The sequence below is a fragment of the Plutella xylostella genome, chromosome 29 (assembly GCF_932276165.1).
Source record: "Plutella xylostella chromosome 29, ilPluXylo3.1, whole genome shotgun sequence".
Classification (NCBI taxonomy): Eukaryota; Metazoa; Arthropoda; class Insecta; order Lepidoptera; family Plutellidae; genus Plutella; species Plutella xylostella.
This window is the reverse complement of record NC_064009.1, coordinates 6,890,294-6,904,231: the sequence shown is the minus strand read 5'-3', so window position 1 is coordinate 6,904,231 and position 13,938 is coordinate 6,890,294. Positions and strand designations below refer to the sequence as shown.

Below are 13,938 nucleotides of genomic sequence, written 5' to 3'. Positions count from 1 at the left end.
TTGGCAAATTTTCTGGTCATCGCTTTAGATTTACAGCTGTCATCGTTCGAAGGATTCTTCACTGTGGTTTATTTTATTTAAGTGATTAATGATAATTTCAATGGCCACTTAGTACCTTTTAGATTTTCTTACTTTTTGTCCTCATTATGTTCAAAGAATAGACAGTTTTTATCAGTTATCTTCATTTTATCTGCAAAATGACGTATACATAATACAGGTCATTCGCACAGACATACAATATTATTTAAAGTTTCCGAAGTCCCTTTTCACTTTGATGATCATCATGTTCACTTATTGAAAATATTAACTGTATATGTATGTCGCTTACGAGCGCTTCCATGCTTGGTAAAGTTAACTCATGCCTATTGGAATGTTGTATTGTTATCAATTTATTTTATCATGACATCACTGTCAATTAAAATCTAAACTCACAGCTTATGCTTGCTGAAATGATAATCAAGACAATAGAAGTTAATTAAGCGCCTCTTTCATTCATCTGGGTTTGATGATCACATAGGATGCGATATGCTTAGTAGGAGTGCGGTGGGCGTGAATCGATGGACGTGGTTTTGGCAGTTTGTTTGGCGGTGTCTTGGCCGGCGGGTTCAATGTAATATTGAGGAAGTCAAGGTATTTGAGTCGTTGAGTCGCTCCCGATTTAGATGCGCCGGCGCCGCAGCCGGCCGCCGCCAGTGCCGCGACGCGCGCCGCCCCGCGCTGTTCCCGACACGACCACTGGGACACACTCTCACTACTATTGTTCCTCACTGCCATTGTACACCGCACGCACTCATGCCAACTGTCGTGTAGACTCATCTGTGACGTGCCTTGTGTCTGTGGCCACACTACTGGGATGAGCCGTATCTGTGCCGCCTATAATAAGACTACGATTTGTTGTGCTCCAGAAGCATTGCAAAACATAGAACAGTGATGTGGATTACACAGTGTTTCCGTTTTCATAAGTGCATTTGAAAAGTTCGCTTGGTGATTAAAAGTTTGCATGTTCAGTGGCCATGTTTATTCAGTTGTGGTGAATTCGCAACGTGCCCCTCGGCCGTAGCCCCGGGTATCCGAGCCGGCTCGCGTCTTCTAAATAACACATTCATTGAGCAGCGTCTCGACCCGGCTGGCGATAAAATATTTATCTCAACGATAATACTCTGACGTTCTCCCTTTTTCGCTATCTAACTACGGCTGCCCGGGAATACTGAACTAAATTATAATCACAGAACCCTAGTAAAGCTTCGCACGAGCAATAAAACCGACAGATATGTCGGTTCCACATTCCTCTAAAATATTTTCGTTTCGCCTTATCTTTGGCGTATTGTAAATATTTAGCAAAGAATATATCTGAATTTCTGTGTTACCCGACAGATGTAGTACACGTTCAGTGATTTGTTGTTGAATTTCGGTCTGGTCGGCTCGTCTAGGTACGGTGCCAATTTGCGGAGACGTTGTTTGTTTACAAGCCGCGCCCGCGCACCGGACATCGGGGATCGTTAACTTTTTTATAGTTTTACTGCTGGTGTCCGGATAGTAGTTATCTTTCTGCGTGCTGGATTAGACCTGTGATAGGAGTGTGTGGTAGTCAAGATACGTCGTTGCGAGGTGCGCGTGGTGGTGCGGGCCGGGGGACAGCCATGGCGCCGCCGACATGAGGCGGGGGCGCGGGCTCGGCGCAAACGGCACCTGGACATGCGCCTCTGCGGCTGCTGCCTCGGTACGTGGGTCTATCGCCTCTTCATTCCTTTTTTAGCCGTTTTGGACCTATACTAAACAAACACTGCGCTGGTCATCTCTTTCTAAGCGCTACATGACCTACATGAGCACTAAGCAGTTGCTATGAATTTAAAGACTCATGTTGAAGTTTTCAAGTCCATCAGACGTTTTTCACCAAGGTCAAGCTGCAATCTTTAAAATCCAGTTCCTGTTCGTTTCTAGCATTCGCATGATTGCATGCGTTTACGTGCTAGTTCCCACAGTGGAACGATAATCCATGCTCTCTAAGCAACATTATTATTAGCCTAATTAACCAGATTGCATACCTATTATTTATACAACGGACATTGGTGATCTATTCGCTGTAACGTATGCTGTTTGCGTGAAGGTGACTTTATATGCGTGAAATTGGACGTTGACGGTTGCATGACTACATCAAAGATCGTTTTCGTTACTGTCGCTCTCTTCTTGAGTAATGTACAATATTATCAGCTCCTTTGGTGTACGATTCTTGTTATCTCGACAGAAATGCTTGCTTACAAAATATGTAGTATGTTGCATTAGATATATCGTGCGAAGTCCAGATCTCCAAACTTAAGTAATATATTATATTATATTATTAAATAAATAATAAATAAATAAAATAAATATGTGGGGACATCTCACACACGGCCATCCGACCCCAAGCTAGGCAGAGCCTGTGTTATGGGTATCGGACAGCTTATATATCTACACAAATACATAGATAGATAGATATTCAATATAAATATTAACACCCAAGACCCGAGTACAAATATCTATCTTTAAACAAATATCTGCCCCAGCCGGGAATCGAACCCGGGACCTTCGGCATAGCAGTCAGGGCCACTAACCACTACGCCATTCGACCGTTATTGATTTCGTTTTTGCTTTAAGTTTATAACTCTTTATTATGTGTAAGTACTCAATAACAATGACATAAAATGCTGGTTTACCTAGGTTACTTTCCAGATAAATAATGGAAACAGAAATATACAGCGTTTGAAACCTAGTAAATGATAAACTGATAAGTCGACACTTTTCTTACGTGCCTCAAAATTGTACTTCACACTTGAGTGAGATGTTAATCTGATTCCTCATGCTTCGACGAGCATGCCTCCGCGTCAATAATTTGTGAAGACTCGTCTAGAAATAGAAACATAATGTATACAAATTTTACCTATAACATTACCAATATTATTATTCCTTTGCACAATAAGTTGCGTTGTTTTATAATGCGACACGTAACCGCTGCGTCCTACACTCGGTGAAATTTGAAACCCCTTATATATAAATAACAAATGAAGCACGTGTTTATTATGTATCTTTTTTAATAATATAGGTAACCCGCGTGGGAATTTCAACACGATAATCGCTTGGCACTCGCCTATTAAGGAAGGTCGTCCGCCTAATATGGGACCACAATGAGCGAATCTTTAATGGGGGCCCTAATTTAAAACACATGTTAGAGGTATTAATATGGACGTATAATAATTTAATTATCCTTTGTTCGATGTTATCTGGGTTAAATTATTTGGAATGGAAGTATTCAGTAAAAGATAATATGTATATTGATGCCATATCCCAGCGCAAACATTTGGTCAATTTACATATACACTGAGAGAAATTTTATTGTAGAAATAAAAAAAACGATTTGCAATACCCGTTAATACTATTTTAAAATAAATACAACAGAACTTTACTATAAAATAATAATGAAACTTAATTATTAAAAACTTTTGTTAATTCCATTTTGTAATATCTATAACATGACTTTTGTTTTCGATGGTATTATTAAAAAATCATATGATTTACAATGCCTATTGATTTCAATACAGTATTAATTATTTTCACAAAGGCTTGTTTAATTCCTATAAAACATCCAAATGTAATAACAACAATAAACATTTTAAAATTATGGTATTACTACATTAAATAAATTTTACAGTTCCCTCTTAATACCAAGTGTATAGTTTTGTGAAGTTGAGTGTCGTTGCTTTGTAATTTCATCCCTGTATATTTTCTAACGTACAATGATTGTTCCGAGTATTTCTTAATACTAAAAATTAATGTAGCCTTGATGAAAAACATAAATACATGTATTTGTGAAATCAAAGAAAGTTTGTAATACCAAATGAATCTTTTGTTTTTACAAGTGACCACAATGATTATTCCGAGTATTTCACAATACTAAAAATTAATGTAGCCTTTGTTTGTATAATAAACATTATGTTGAATCGTCATTATATTATCTTAGTGTTTAGTTCATATGCCCGCTAACAGATGTCACTATGCAATAGTCTACATCGCGGTATTAAGTTTTCTTGTGTTATAATGACTTTCTGGTAAACGTTACTTCTACCACCAAACCAGGGGGGGGTCAGTGCCTTAATGGCTGAACTTTTAGTACAAGGTAGCGCCATCTCTTTATATTACTCTTATTACCAAAAAAGATGTAAGATGGCGTTATGAACAAGACCATAGAACAATAACAAGACACATAGATAAGTAGTATTTGAATGTCAACATTGTCATGATCTATGGCTATTATGAAGAAATTGCGTGTCAGTGTCAGTTCAGTTGTCTTGCAATGTCTCGCAAATAACATGTTTAATTTTTCTAAATAAAAGCCTATATTCTCGGTATATCGTTATTTATAAATTTTATATACAAATAAAAATGATGTGTCAAGAAAAAGCATCTTTATCAGCTAAAAGTGTTTTTATGAAATTCTTGCGACCTAACAGATTCCATATGGATCCAGGTTCCACGTGGTTCCACGGGAATCGAGCTGAAATGGCGGCACTGGCAAAGAGCGTTCGACATCTTCATATCCGCTGAAGATTAAAATACTATGTGTACCAAACTGATAAATGTCGTCAAAGATTTGCCTCGCGAGGATAAATGATGCACTATTATCTTGGACGAAATGACTTTATCACCACAAGTGCATTATGATGCCGCTAGGGGTCAATTGAAAGGATTTTCTTCTCTTGGGAAACATTAAACTAGCAAAACATGAATTGGTTTTCATGGTGAAAGGAATAAAAAAGGAATACACACACCCACTCGCATATTATTTTACAAGTGACATGAACAAAACTGAACTGAAACATTGTTATATGCGAGGTAATAAATAATTATATAATAATTTGTTTTTTATTTATTGTTGCATGTAGGTAGGTACATAAATATGTAGATTGAACTTACATTTAGCTAATAAATATAATAACTGTTGTGTGGTGTAACTACGTTAAGGCAAATATGTCTTACTAGCTGTTCCCGCGCGCTTCGCTTCGCCTTAAAAAGTTTTCCCGTGGGAATTCCGGGATAAAAAGTAGCTTATGTTCTTTCCCAGGATCTAGACCGTATGTATACCAAATTTCATTTAAATCCGTTCAGTAGTTTTGGCGTGAAAGAGTAACAGACAGACACAGTTACTTTCGCATTTATGATATTAGTTAGGATAGTTAGGATTAGGATATAATTATAGATTGAAGTTAATAACTTGTGATAACAATCCTTACTCCTTACTAATATTATAAATGCGAAAGTAACTGTGTCTGTCTGTCTGTTACTCTTTCACGCCAAAACTACTGAACGGATTTGAATGAAATTTGGTATACATACGGTCTAGACCCTGGGAAAAAACATAGGCTACTTTTTATCCCGGAATTCCCACGGGAAAACTATTTAGGGCGAAGCGAAGCGCGCGGGAACAGCTATATCTATATATACAGGGTGTCCCAAGGGCACCCTGTATGTATGTACAATGAGGCTGAGAAATAAAAAGAGATGGCTCTGTTCAGTATGACGTATAGAGTATGACAAAAAACTCCTTGAGATGCCACTCTTTTCACAATTATTTATTTTTTCTCTATGCACCAAACAGTGCTCAGATTTGGACTTATACCAGTATCACATCTTATCGTACTTTGGTACACAGTTCATATACATAGAACATATAGATAGAGTCGGTAGCTACGAGAGCGAAGCTGATCGAACTCAGTTAACACAGTTTTGTTACGTGTCATTCCCGGTGTGGCCTGCGCTATGGCTATTGAGATCACAAAAACGACTACTTGAAATTACATAACACCCACAATATATTTAACTTCACGAATGTATTTCCTAGTCAAGACAATATTAAAGAATTATTAGAAGGAACAAATTTTATGTATAATTATCACAACACAAATGTTGAAATTACTGAACACCCTACTGAATCTCAGTATGCTTATGTATTTCCTAGTCTATACATTACAAAAGGAAAAATATGTTCAGTAATAATAAAAACACAAACACTAGTATCACAAAACAACGTCTGTAAGTAACACAAAGTTTAGTAATATTTACAGAGGTACTACTAAAAGACACTATTTTGTTAAACTTAAAATGACAAAGTTTTATAAAATTCGCTTTATCTATTGTGTAATGTCTACACATATTTTTTACTTATTTATACAAAACTGAATTTACAAAAGTCCGATTGTAACAGTAACAGTAAATTTGTTGTCCTGGGAATAACACCCATTTCAGTAACTTCAACACTATTTTTGTACTTTTTTCTCTCAGTGTAGACACCATTATAGCACAGCATAAAAATTGTTTGTATTGTATCGATAAAATATTATTTGATTCATCTATCTTATTAGACAATTAGTCTTGAGATAAAACTGTTTGCTCTGGAGCGACATACGTATATCTTTTGCTGACTGTACATAGTGTACATGGTAGAAGTTTATGAATTAGTGCGGTAGCTAATTTCAGTCAGCTGGGTGCTGGGTAGTTTTAGTTAATTAATAAAGTGCATGTTTCCCACCGCCGCTCTCGCCGTGGCTGTTCGCGTGATTTCAAAGATAATTTAAATCATACTTTGGATATGCTTCGACGACTTTTTCTATGATGTCTCTGTTTTAACGCTGAATCTAATTAGAGAATGTGTGATCGTTTAACATTTAACTGTTCCAATTATTATAAATAAGCAACTAGTCAATTTTAATTAATGAACACATTTAAATTGGCCTGTTAAACCAATTTAAACGTTACACTTTAATGAAAGTTACAAATGGTAGATGGTTGCCGATGTAATCCGCAGTGCATGATGAATGATCCACATATCCTGTTTCAAAAGTTATATTTATTTATATACCATAGTATACGATTATACGTACGTATGTACTGACTATAAAACACACCATAAATACGGCGCGTATACAAGGCATACGTAATTCATAAAAAAAGTGCAAAAAATTATGTACGTACCCAGTGTGAATTCGCCCTTAATTATACTTTTCTAACCATTTTTGGTTTTTTATTAAAATAAAAAGTCACTTATTCCCCGAGCTCTCTTATAAAATAATTTCGCAACTTTTAACCAAAAGTCCGCCTTACTGCTACCAGTATAACAGTATGTAGGTACCTACATACATACATCCATGAATGTGTCTGAGGCACCTGTGTTCTACGGTAGAGCAGCTCCGTTAAAAATAACCTCATTAGCCTAATTTCGTTCAAGTCTGTGCCATTTCCCCTTTCTGTAGGTGCATGCATTTGCATAATACAGTGAAACAACGGCGTATAATAATGATAGATGTGTGCTGGGAACTTTGCTTATGTTTATTAGTCCCGCTCGGTTGGAACATCTTGTTGAAACAACACCAGCAGTTTGTAAATGGGATGACGGAATATCTTCTTTGTCTTGTTAGTCATTTCATCACGCCTTTTGTTATGTTTCATGTTATATGTATTTTAATGTGTAACTTCTTACAACACCTGAATTTAGTTAACAAGTATGCATAGAACTCGAACAGGCACAACATCGCTTTGAGATATTATCAATGCTGTCCGACTCAATTGCTAAAAAGTTATAACGCCGTAAGAAATAGGTATACTTAAAGTACTTTATGAGTTACCTGTACGTTGACTAGTCGCTCCCTCGCTCCCCAAAAAGATGAAGTTAAATAGCATTACCTTCTTGTGTACTTGCTTACTAATATAGTAGTAACTACCTAATCATCGACGTGGCAGGTAGGTCCATCACCACATCCGATTTCCACCACACTTTTAACTAAACATTCATGAACTCTTCCAGTGGGTGGAGGCAAGTCCCCGGAGGCGGACCGCGGCTCCCGCGCGTCCAGCGTGTCGGACGAGGAGGGCGGGTTCAACGAACCCTCGCCCGAGGTCGTGGCCTGTTTGCGGCCGGCCGAGTACCGGGAGGAGCCGACACCGCTGTCGCAGGACCATAGGGATAATGAGCGGGCTAGGTCCGACCCTGATACGCTCTCTGTGTTGCAGCAGGTGAGAGTGTTTCTGTCTCTTCAAATTTCACACCATCACACATGGTGATGGGGAAATTGTCCCATAATCTTTATAATCTTTCTTCGACAGCTAGGTACAGTACAATATAGCATGACCGAAAATTACAATGAGGTAGTACTAGGTACAATTAGGTAATACTACTTACCAAATTTTAATGAATCCGGTAACTCGGTTCTGTACAAATCCTATGCGATAAGATCGCATTTGTGCAAAAACGCACCAATACCTATTTGAAAATACTTTAATAACAACAAATTTTATTTTGTATACAATAAAAGTGATTAAATAAATTTAATAAGCCCCCATTTCTCCAGGACTCCGGCGTGGTCGTGAGCGAGGCTAGCCAGGGCTCCATCGAGGTGCTCGACAAGTCGACCACCAGCCAATGGAGCTGCTCGGAGGGCGAGGCCCGAGACGCCGCGGACGCGCGCTGGGACGAGCCCGACGCCGCCAAGCAGCCCGACAGCATGACGCCGGATGAGGCCGAGATACTGCTGAGCTCTAGGTGAGGGTTGTGATTGGTCGTTTTTTATTCATCGATGGACAATCCATCGTAGATGTACTGCGATACAAGAAAGGAGCCTCACTGAGTGACGTTCGACGCAACCTAAGAAATCAGAGTTTGTCAATTTATCTCATTGACTAATGCTTTAACTCGCTAAGAAGGAGATTGATAGACTCACCTATATGTACTCCCCTAGGATCCTCGAAGAGTACCGTACTGTCTAAAAAGTCCAATTACATGTCTAAGGATGTCGGTCCAACGTGTGAAGGGTGTACCACGCTACGTTTGCCCGTTTGTGGTCTAAGTATGTAAACATCACATTCGTGCTGAGTACCGATAATATAATTAATCGGACACTATGTTGTGCTTGTTAAAGATTATGCCTATACATATTTGGTTTGACTATCAGGCTCAATTTGCCTAGAGAAGAGAGCTCAAATGAAAGTTGTATTTACACAGACGGTAATGTTTGCTTGAACTCTTCTGTACTACGATACGGGTAGTAGCACTAACTAGACAATAATTAAAATGTGCTTAACGATAAATGAGGTTAAACCAATGTAGGCAAGTATTAATTCAACCGGTAATCATTACCGATCTTCGCCTAGTAGTAAATTAAGGTTTTTGAAATTGAGTGTTCCTACGATTTCTATCTATGATTCATATTAATATGTTTATTATAATTTAAATTTCTTAAGTTGTGTCATTCTATTTAAGAGCTATCTTGCATGTGTCTTAATCTGAACTTAAGCTGACTGTTCCTCATTAATTTATGAAATCTGTTTCATAATTTAATTTGCAGTTTGCATGCACCAGTCTCTAAATCTTCGTTTCTGCAATTATTTCTTAATCGTCTGTTTCCTTTATTGATCATCTCTGTATGCATTCAACACTTCATTTAGTCTCATCTCAGTATTATTGTGTATCGCTAAAGTTATTATTTACTTCGTATCTGATATAAGCGCATGTATATCTCGCGACCTATATTCTTTTTATTGCGTATATTATTGCTCTGTTTATGTATTTCCTTCTTTATTGACTGTAGTCTTGTATTTTAGTTGGTAATCGTGCTTATTGTACTGTTATAAATGTTGATTGTATTTTTTATTCGCATGCTCCCTGTACGCACAACGCTTCATTCTTGCCTCAACACATTTGCAGTATACTGGAGAAAAAACTTAGGTAAGCGCTGCGTATTTCTTATACCGCTTTATGTATGTTTAAGTCTCACACATAGCTCATTATTATCTTGTAGTTTCTTTGTAGTTCATCATTCATTATTTTTGTTTGTTGAGTTTGATAATGTTATGTTAGAAACAAATTCATTGTTTTGTTATCACAAGGTCTACATTGATGTCATGGTTTTTTGTCATTACTTAAAATGTTTACAATTTCATGTTCAATTCATATCATTTAAGATACATAATCAAATAACCACTAATAGTATAACACAATATACCTACCTAGCACACAAAAATATGTAGTGTAAATACTCGTAGTCACATCACGATAACAACCTTAACCCACAACTAACCCACCCAAATCTCAACCTCATAAATCACCCCTGACTTAAAAATGCAACTTGCATTCCAGACAAGAGGCACTCCTCTCGGACGAGCAAGCTCAGGAGATAGTGGCGCTGCTGTCGCCGCACCCGCCCATAGACAACGGCGTGTCGCTCAACGACAGCTACCAGTCCGTGCTGGAGTACGAGAGGTTAGTAAGAGGCTGCTGGTTATGGTTATAAACTCTTTTGCTGTTACTGGCTGCAAAAAGTATACATTTTAAGACTGAATAAGGTTCGACGTAAATAATCCAAACACAGTTTAGGAGCGATTTTTTAAATAAAATTTAGTCAGACAAATTTGATTTAATTCGGTTTCAATGATCTGATGCAAATTCGATATCGTCAGATATTACAGCCGTTATATTACCCGATGTTATGCACATGCAAAAATATTTATTTTGCTTGTTAGCCCAAACTAATAACATATTTATGTGATTCCAGCATGCAGTCAGTGGACGAGAGCTATGAGTACGTATCTCTAGACGCGGATACGAACGGCATGGCCGCCGGCGACCGCCCCTCGCCGCCCGCCATCGTCACAGCCACCAACCAACAGGTAAATAAATGAAAATGTGTCGACAGACAATGTACTCTACGTAAATTTAAAGATCTGAAAAATATGTCTGTTCTCCGAAATGGAATGATTCAAATGCACTTATTCGTAGCTACGTTTCAATAAATTCTGTTCTGCTGTTCAAAAGCGACTTTTCCTTCTTATAAGCGTGTCGCTTACAAACTAGCTGGACTACGATCTGTCACCGTGGTGGAAGGATTGCTCGCTGTCTGTTAGATTAGTAATTGTCAGTCTGCACCGGACGTCGTTCGGGATGGCTCCTTTGATACACCCCTCTGTCGCTATAGACCATAAATACCTTCTACTTTTACAAAAAATCATACCTAAACCTCACCTCACATTTCCCTCTCTTTCTCCCCAGGAGCCGGCGCCCGCGCCCGCGTCCCCCGCCGAGCCGGAGTCCATATTCACGATGTACCCGCCGCAGTCCCTGCGCGAGCTGGGGGAGGAGAACGGCATACACTACTTCGAGGACGGACACTTTTATACAGAGGTCAGTGTTTTGTTTCACTTAATATTTCACGTGGTACCTATAATAGAACGCTCTGCAGCTAGATGGGGTGACGACTTGCAAAAGGTAGCTGGTAAAGATAAGATGCAGAGAGCTATAGATACCTACGGCCAGTAGTAGACTGCTATAGGCTGAAGAAGAAGAAGAAGTTTACAAACAGGAGCCAGCCCCCGCGTCCCCCGCGGAGCCGGAGTCCATATTCACGATGTTCCCGCCGCAATCTCTGCGCGAGCTGGGTGAGGAGAACGGCATTCACTACTTCGAGGACGGACACTTTTATACAGAGGTCAGTGTTTTTTTTAACTTGTTTAGAAACGGATAGATGCGGTGACGACTTGCAAAAGGTGGATGGCAAAGATTTGATACGGATAGCTATAGCTCGCATCCAGTATCCAGTGGCATACTAAAGAACGTACGAAAAACGATGTAATAAATGAAATTTGCCTACTGAAAAGACTAATGTTAATTTTGTTTGTACATATTTGTATTCCAGGTGGCCGGTCTGCCGCCGCCCGAAGAAGATGACGACGACGATTACTACCCACCTGTGTTTGTCAAGAAGAACTCTAAAGTCAAATTCAGGTACTTATCAAACTATATGACATGATAAACATAAGTTTGATTATTTGTTGAGTATACGTTGCGTTGTAGAAATAATGTAGAAGCATTTCAGTAAAATTACCAATTTTTGCCGTACTTGTTACCATTTCGTAAAGGCGAGCATTGCCGCAATAAGAGACCGATAAACTAATGACACCGCTCAGTCTGTACGCATTCCGCCTCATCTCTTACCCTCAAAGAGGTCTAAAATTAGAAGCTCTACTCTCTCTATTTAACTTGTTACATAATATATTCTAATAAAATAACATCTCCCCCGCAGCACAAACCCAATGCGAGTATTCTCCACGCACTCGGTCCGCGAGTACGACCGGCGCAACTCGGACGTGGACCCGGTGGCCGCGTCCGCCGAGTACGAGCTGGAGAAGCGCGTCGAGAAGATGCAGGTGTTCCCCGTGCACCTGCTCAAGGGGCCCGACGGACTGGGGCTCTCCATTATAGGTGTGTTGCGTAGGGGATGACAGCTGTTGTGTAGGTTTAGTTGAAGTGTACTGTGGCGCCATCTAGCATGGATAAGTAAGTAAACAAGTAAAGCTATATAAACAAGTAAGTATAAGCTATATAGATCCTGCGAATAGATACCGATGACTAGCGAGTCTAGCGACAGATGGCAGCAGAAGCGAAACGCACATCATACAAATTTTTCATTATAGGAATAGCAACACCTTCACACCCTTCCGCGCACCCCGATCTGACCAGACGTGTTTACGTTTTGCTCCTACAAAAATAATAATTAAAAATACTTATTCCCAGTGTTATTGTGCATACAGTTCGTTATCAAAAGTCCTAAAGTCAGTGCTTACGAAACAAAGTGATTGTGATAGTCAATATGGTGTTGTTAGCGATCTAGATTCCAGCAAGATACGTAATCTAGCGACGCGCACTACCCTCCAAAAATTGTTACGAGCGTGCCTGCAAAGCGCCTGAACTGTTAATTTAGCAGAACTCAACACGTCAACATTACCATTCATTTAAGAAAAGGGATAAACACTGCTGGTTTGTGGTTATCTTCTACCATTAAAGTTAAAGCATACCATATAATAAGCTAAAAATGACTCAGAGATCACCACCACCATCAGAATTACTGCAGTCAAAGGTAAATCGGAATACTTTATCGGCTTCAAGCTCTGATATTACTAAAGATAACCTGGAAACAAATAATTTCATACGCCAAACAACTCAAAGAACAAAAAGACCAAGATCAAAATGTTTCAGCGACGATGACTCGTGCAGTGACCTGAGTACCTTTAAAGAGGATCTCCTATCCTCTATAAAATCAATGATGGCTAGCCAATCGACTAGACTGGATCAACTTGAGAATCGAATGAAAGCTATTCAAAATCAAAACACAAACATTCAGTCTACGAACAAAGACATAGAGAAAGCTATGAATCATTTATCGGAAGATATTAGAAACATGGAGTGTAAACTTACGAGCCTCGAAGAGGAACGCCACGTTCTCGATCAGCAGATATTATCCATGGAAAATAAGCTGCAGAACCTTGAGATCGCATCAATAAAAACTTGCATTGAACTGCGAAATGTACCAAAAATTTCCAAAGAAAAAAAGGCTGACCTATACGACTACATCCATACACTATGTGATACTATACAGTTACCTATTCAAAAATCGGACATAAGGGATGTGCAGAGGCTACCGTCAAAAAAAGAACAGGCTCACTCGTCCATCTCTGTTGAACTGATGAGTACACTAACGAAGTCTCTTTTTCTCGAAGCAGTAAAAAAATACAACAAAAACCATCCTACTGATAACATAAACACAGCTCACCTAGGATTGTCTGCCCCGAAGCAACAAATCTTTATATCGGAATTACTCACACCTAAAATGAAGCGATTGTTATTCTTGGCACGTGATTTCTCGAAGACGTATAACTACACCTTTGTATGGCCATCAAATGGACGAATATACATACGGAAAGAAGAAGGAAAGCCTTATATTATGTTGAGAAACGAGGCCCATCTTACCGAATTAAAGAAAACTGTAGAAATTCCTATATCTAAGTGACTACTATGTACTGTATTTGTATTGTTCCTTCTAAGATTGTTTGTTTGTAATATTAAGATATGTTACGCTGCATGTA

At 38.8% G+C, this 13,938-nt stretch overlaps 1 protein-coding gene across 10 annotated transcripts in view; it reads left to right on the top strand.

The window, feature by feature from the left end:
* The window catches only part of LOC105392075, a 45,660-nt gene that overhangs the window by 15,619 nt on the left and 16,103 nt on the right, over positions 1 to 13,938 (top strand). For 8 of the 10 annotated variants that reach the window (XR_007268038.1, XR_007268037.1, XM_048631694.1 and 5 more), the window contains 8 exons: positions 7,832 to 8,040; positions 8,376 to 8,566; positions 9,728 to 9,748; positions 10,160 to 10,282; positions 10,575 to 10,689; positions 11,069 to 11,200; positions 11,712 to 11,800; positions 12,099 to 12,277. Coding sequence is in view for 8 of the 10 variants with exons in the window: in XM_048631694.1 (XP_048487651.1) it covers positions 7,832 to 8,040; positions 8,376 to 8,566; positions 9,728 to 9,748; positions 10,160 to 10,282; positions 10,575 to 10,689; positions 11,069 to 11,200; positions 11,712 to 11,800; positions 12,099 to 12,277 (1,059 nt within the window). In the remaining 2 variants the exon portion in view is untranslated. Of the gene's footprint in view, positions 1 to 441; positions 1,721 to 7,831; positions 8,041 to 8,375; positions 8,567 to 9,727; positions 9,749 to 10,159; positions 10,283 to 10,574; positions 10,690 to 11,068; positions 11,201 to 11,711; positions 11,801 to 12,098; positions 12,278 to 13,938 lie in introns of those variants that run through there. The other 2 variants (XM_048631700.1, XM_048631698.1) reach the window with 2 other exon arrangements.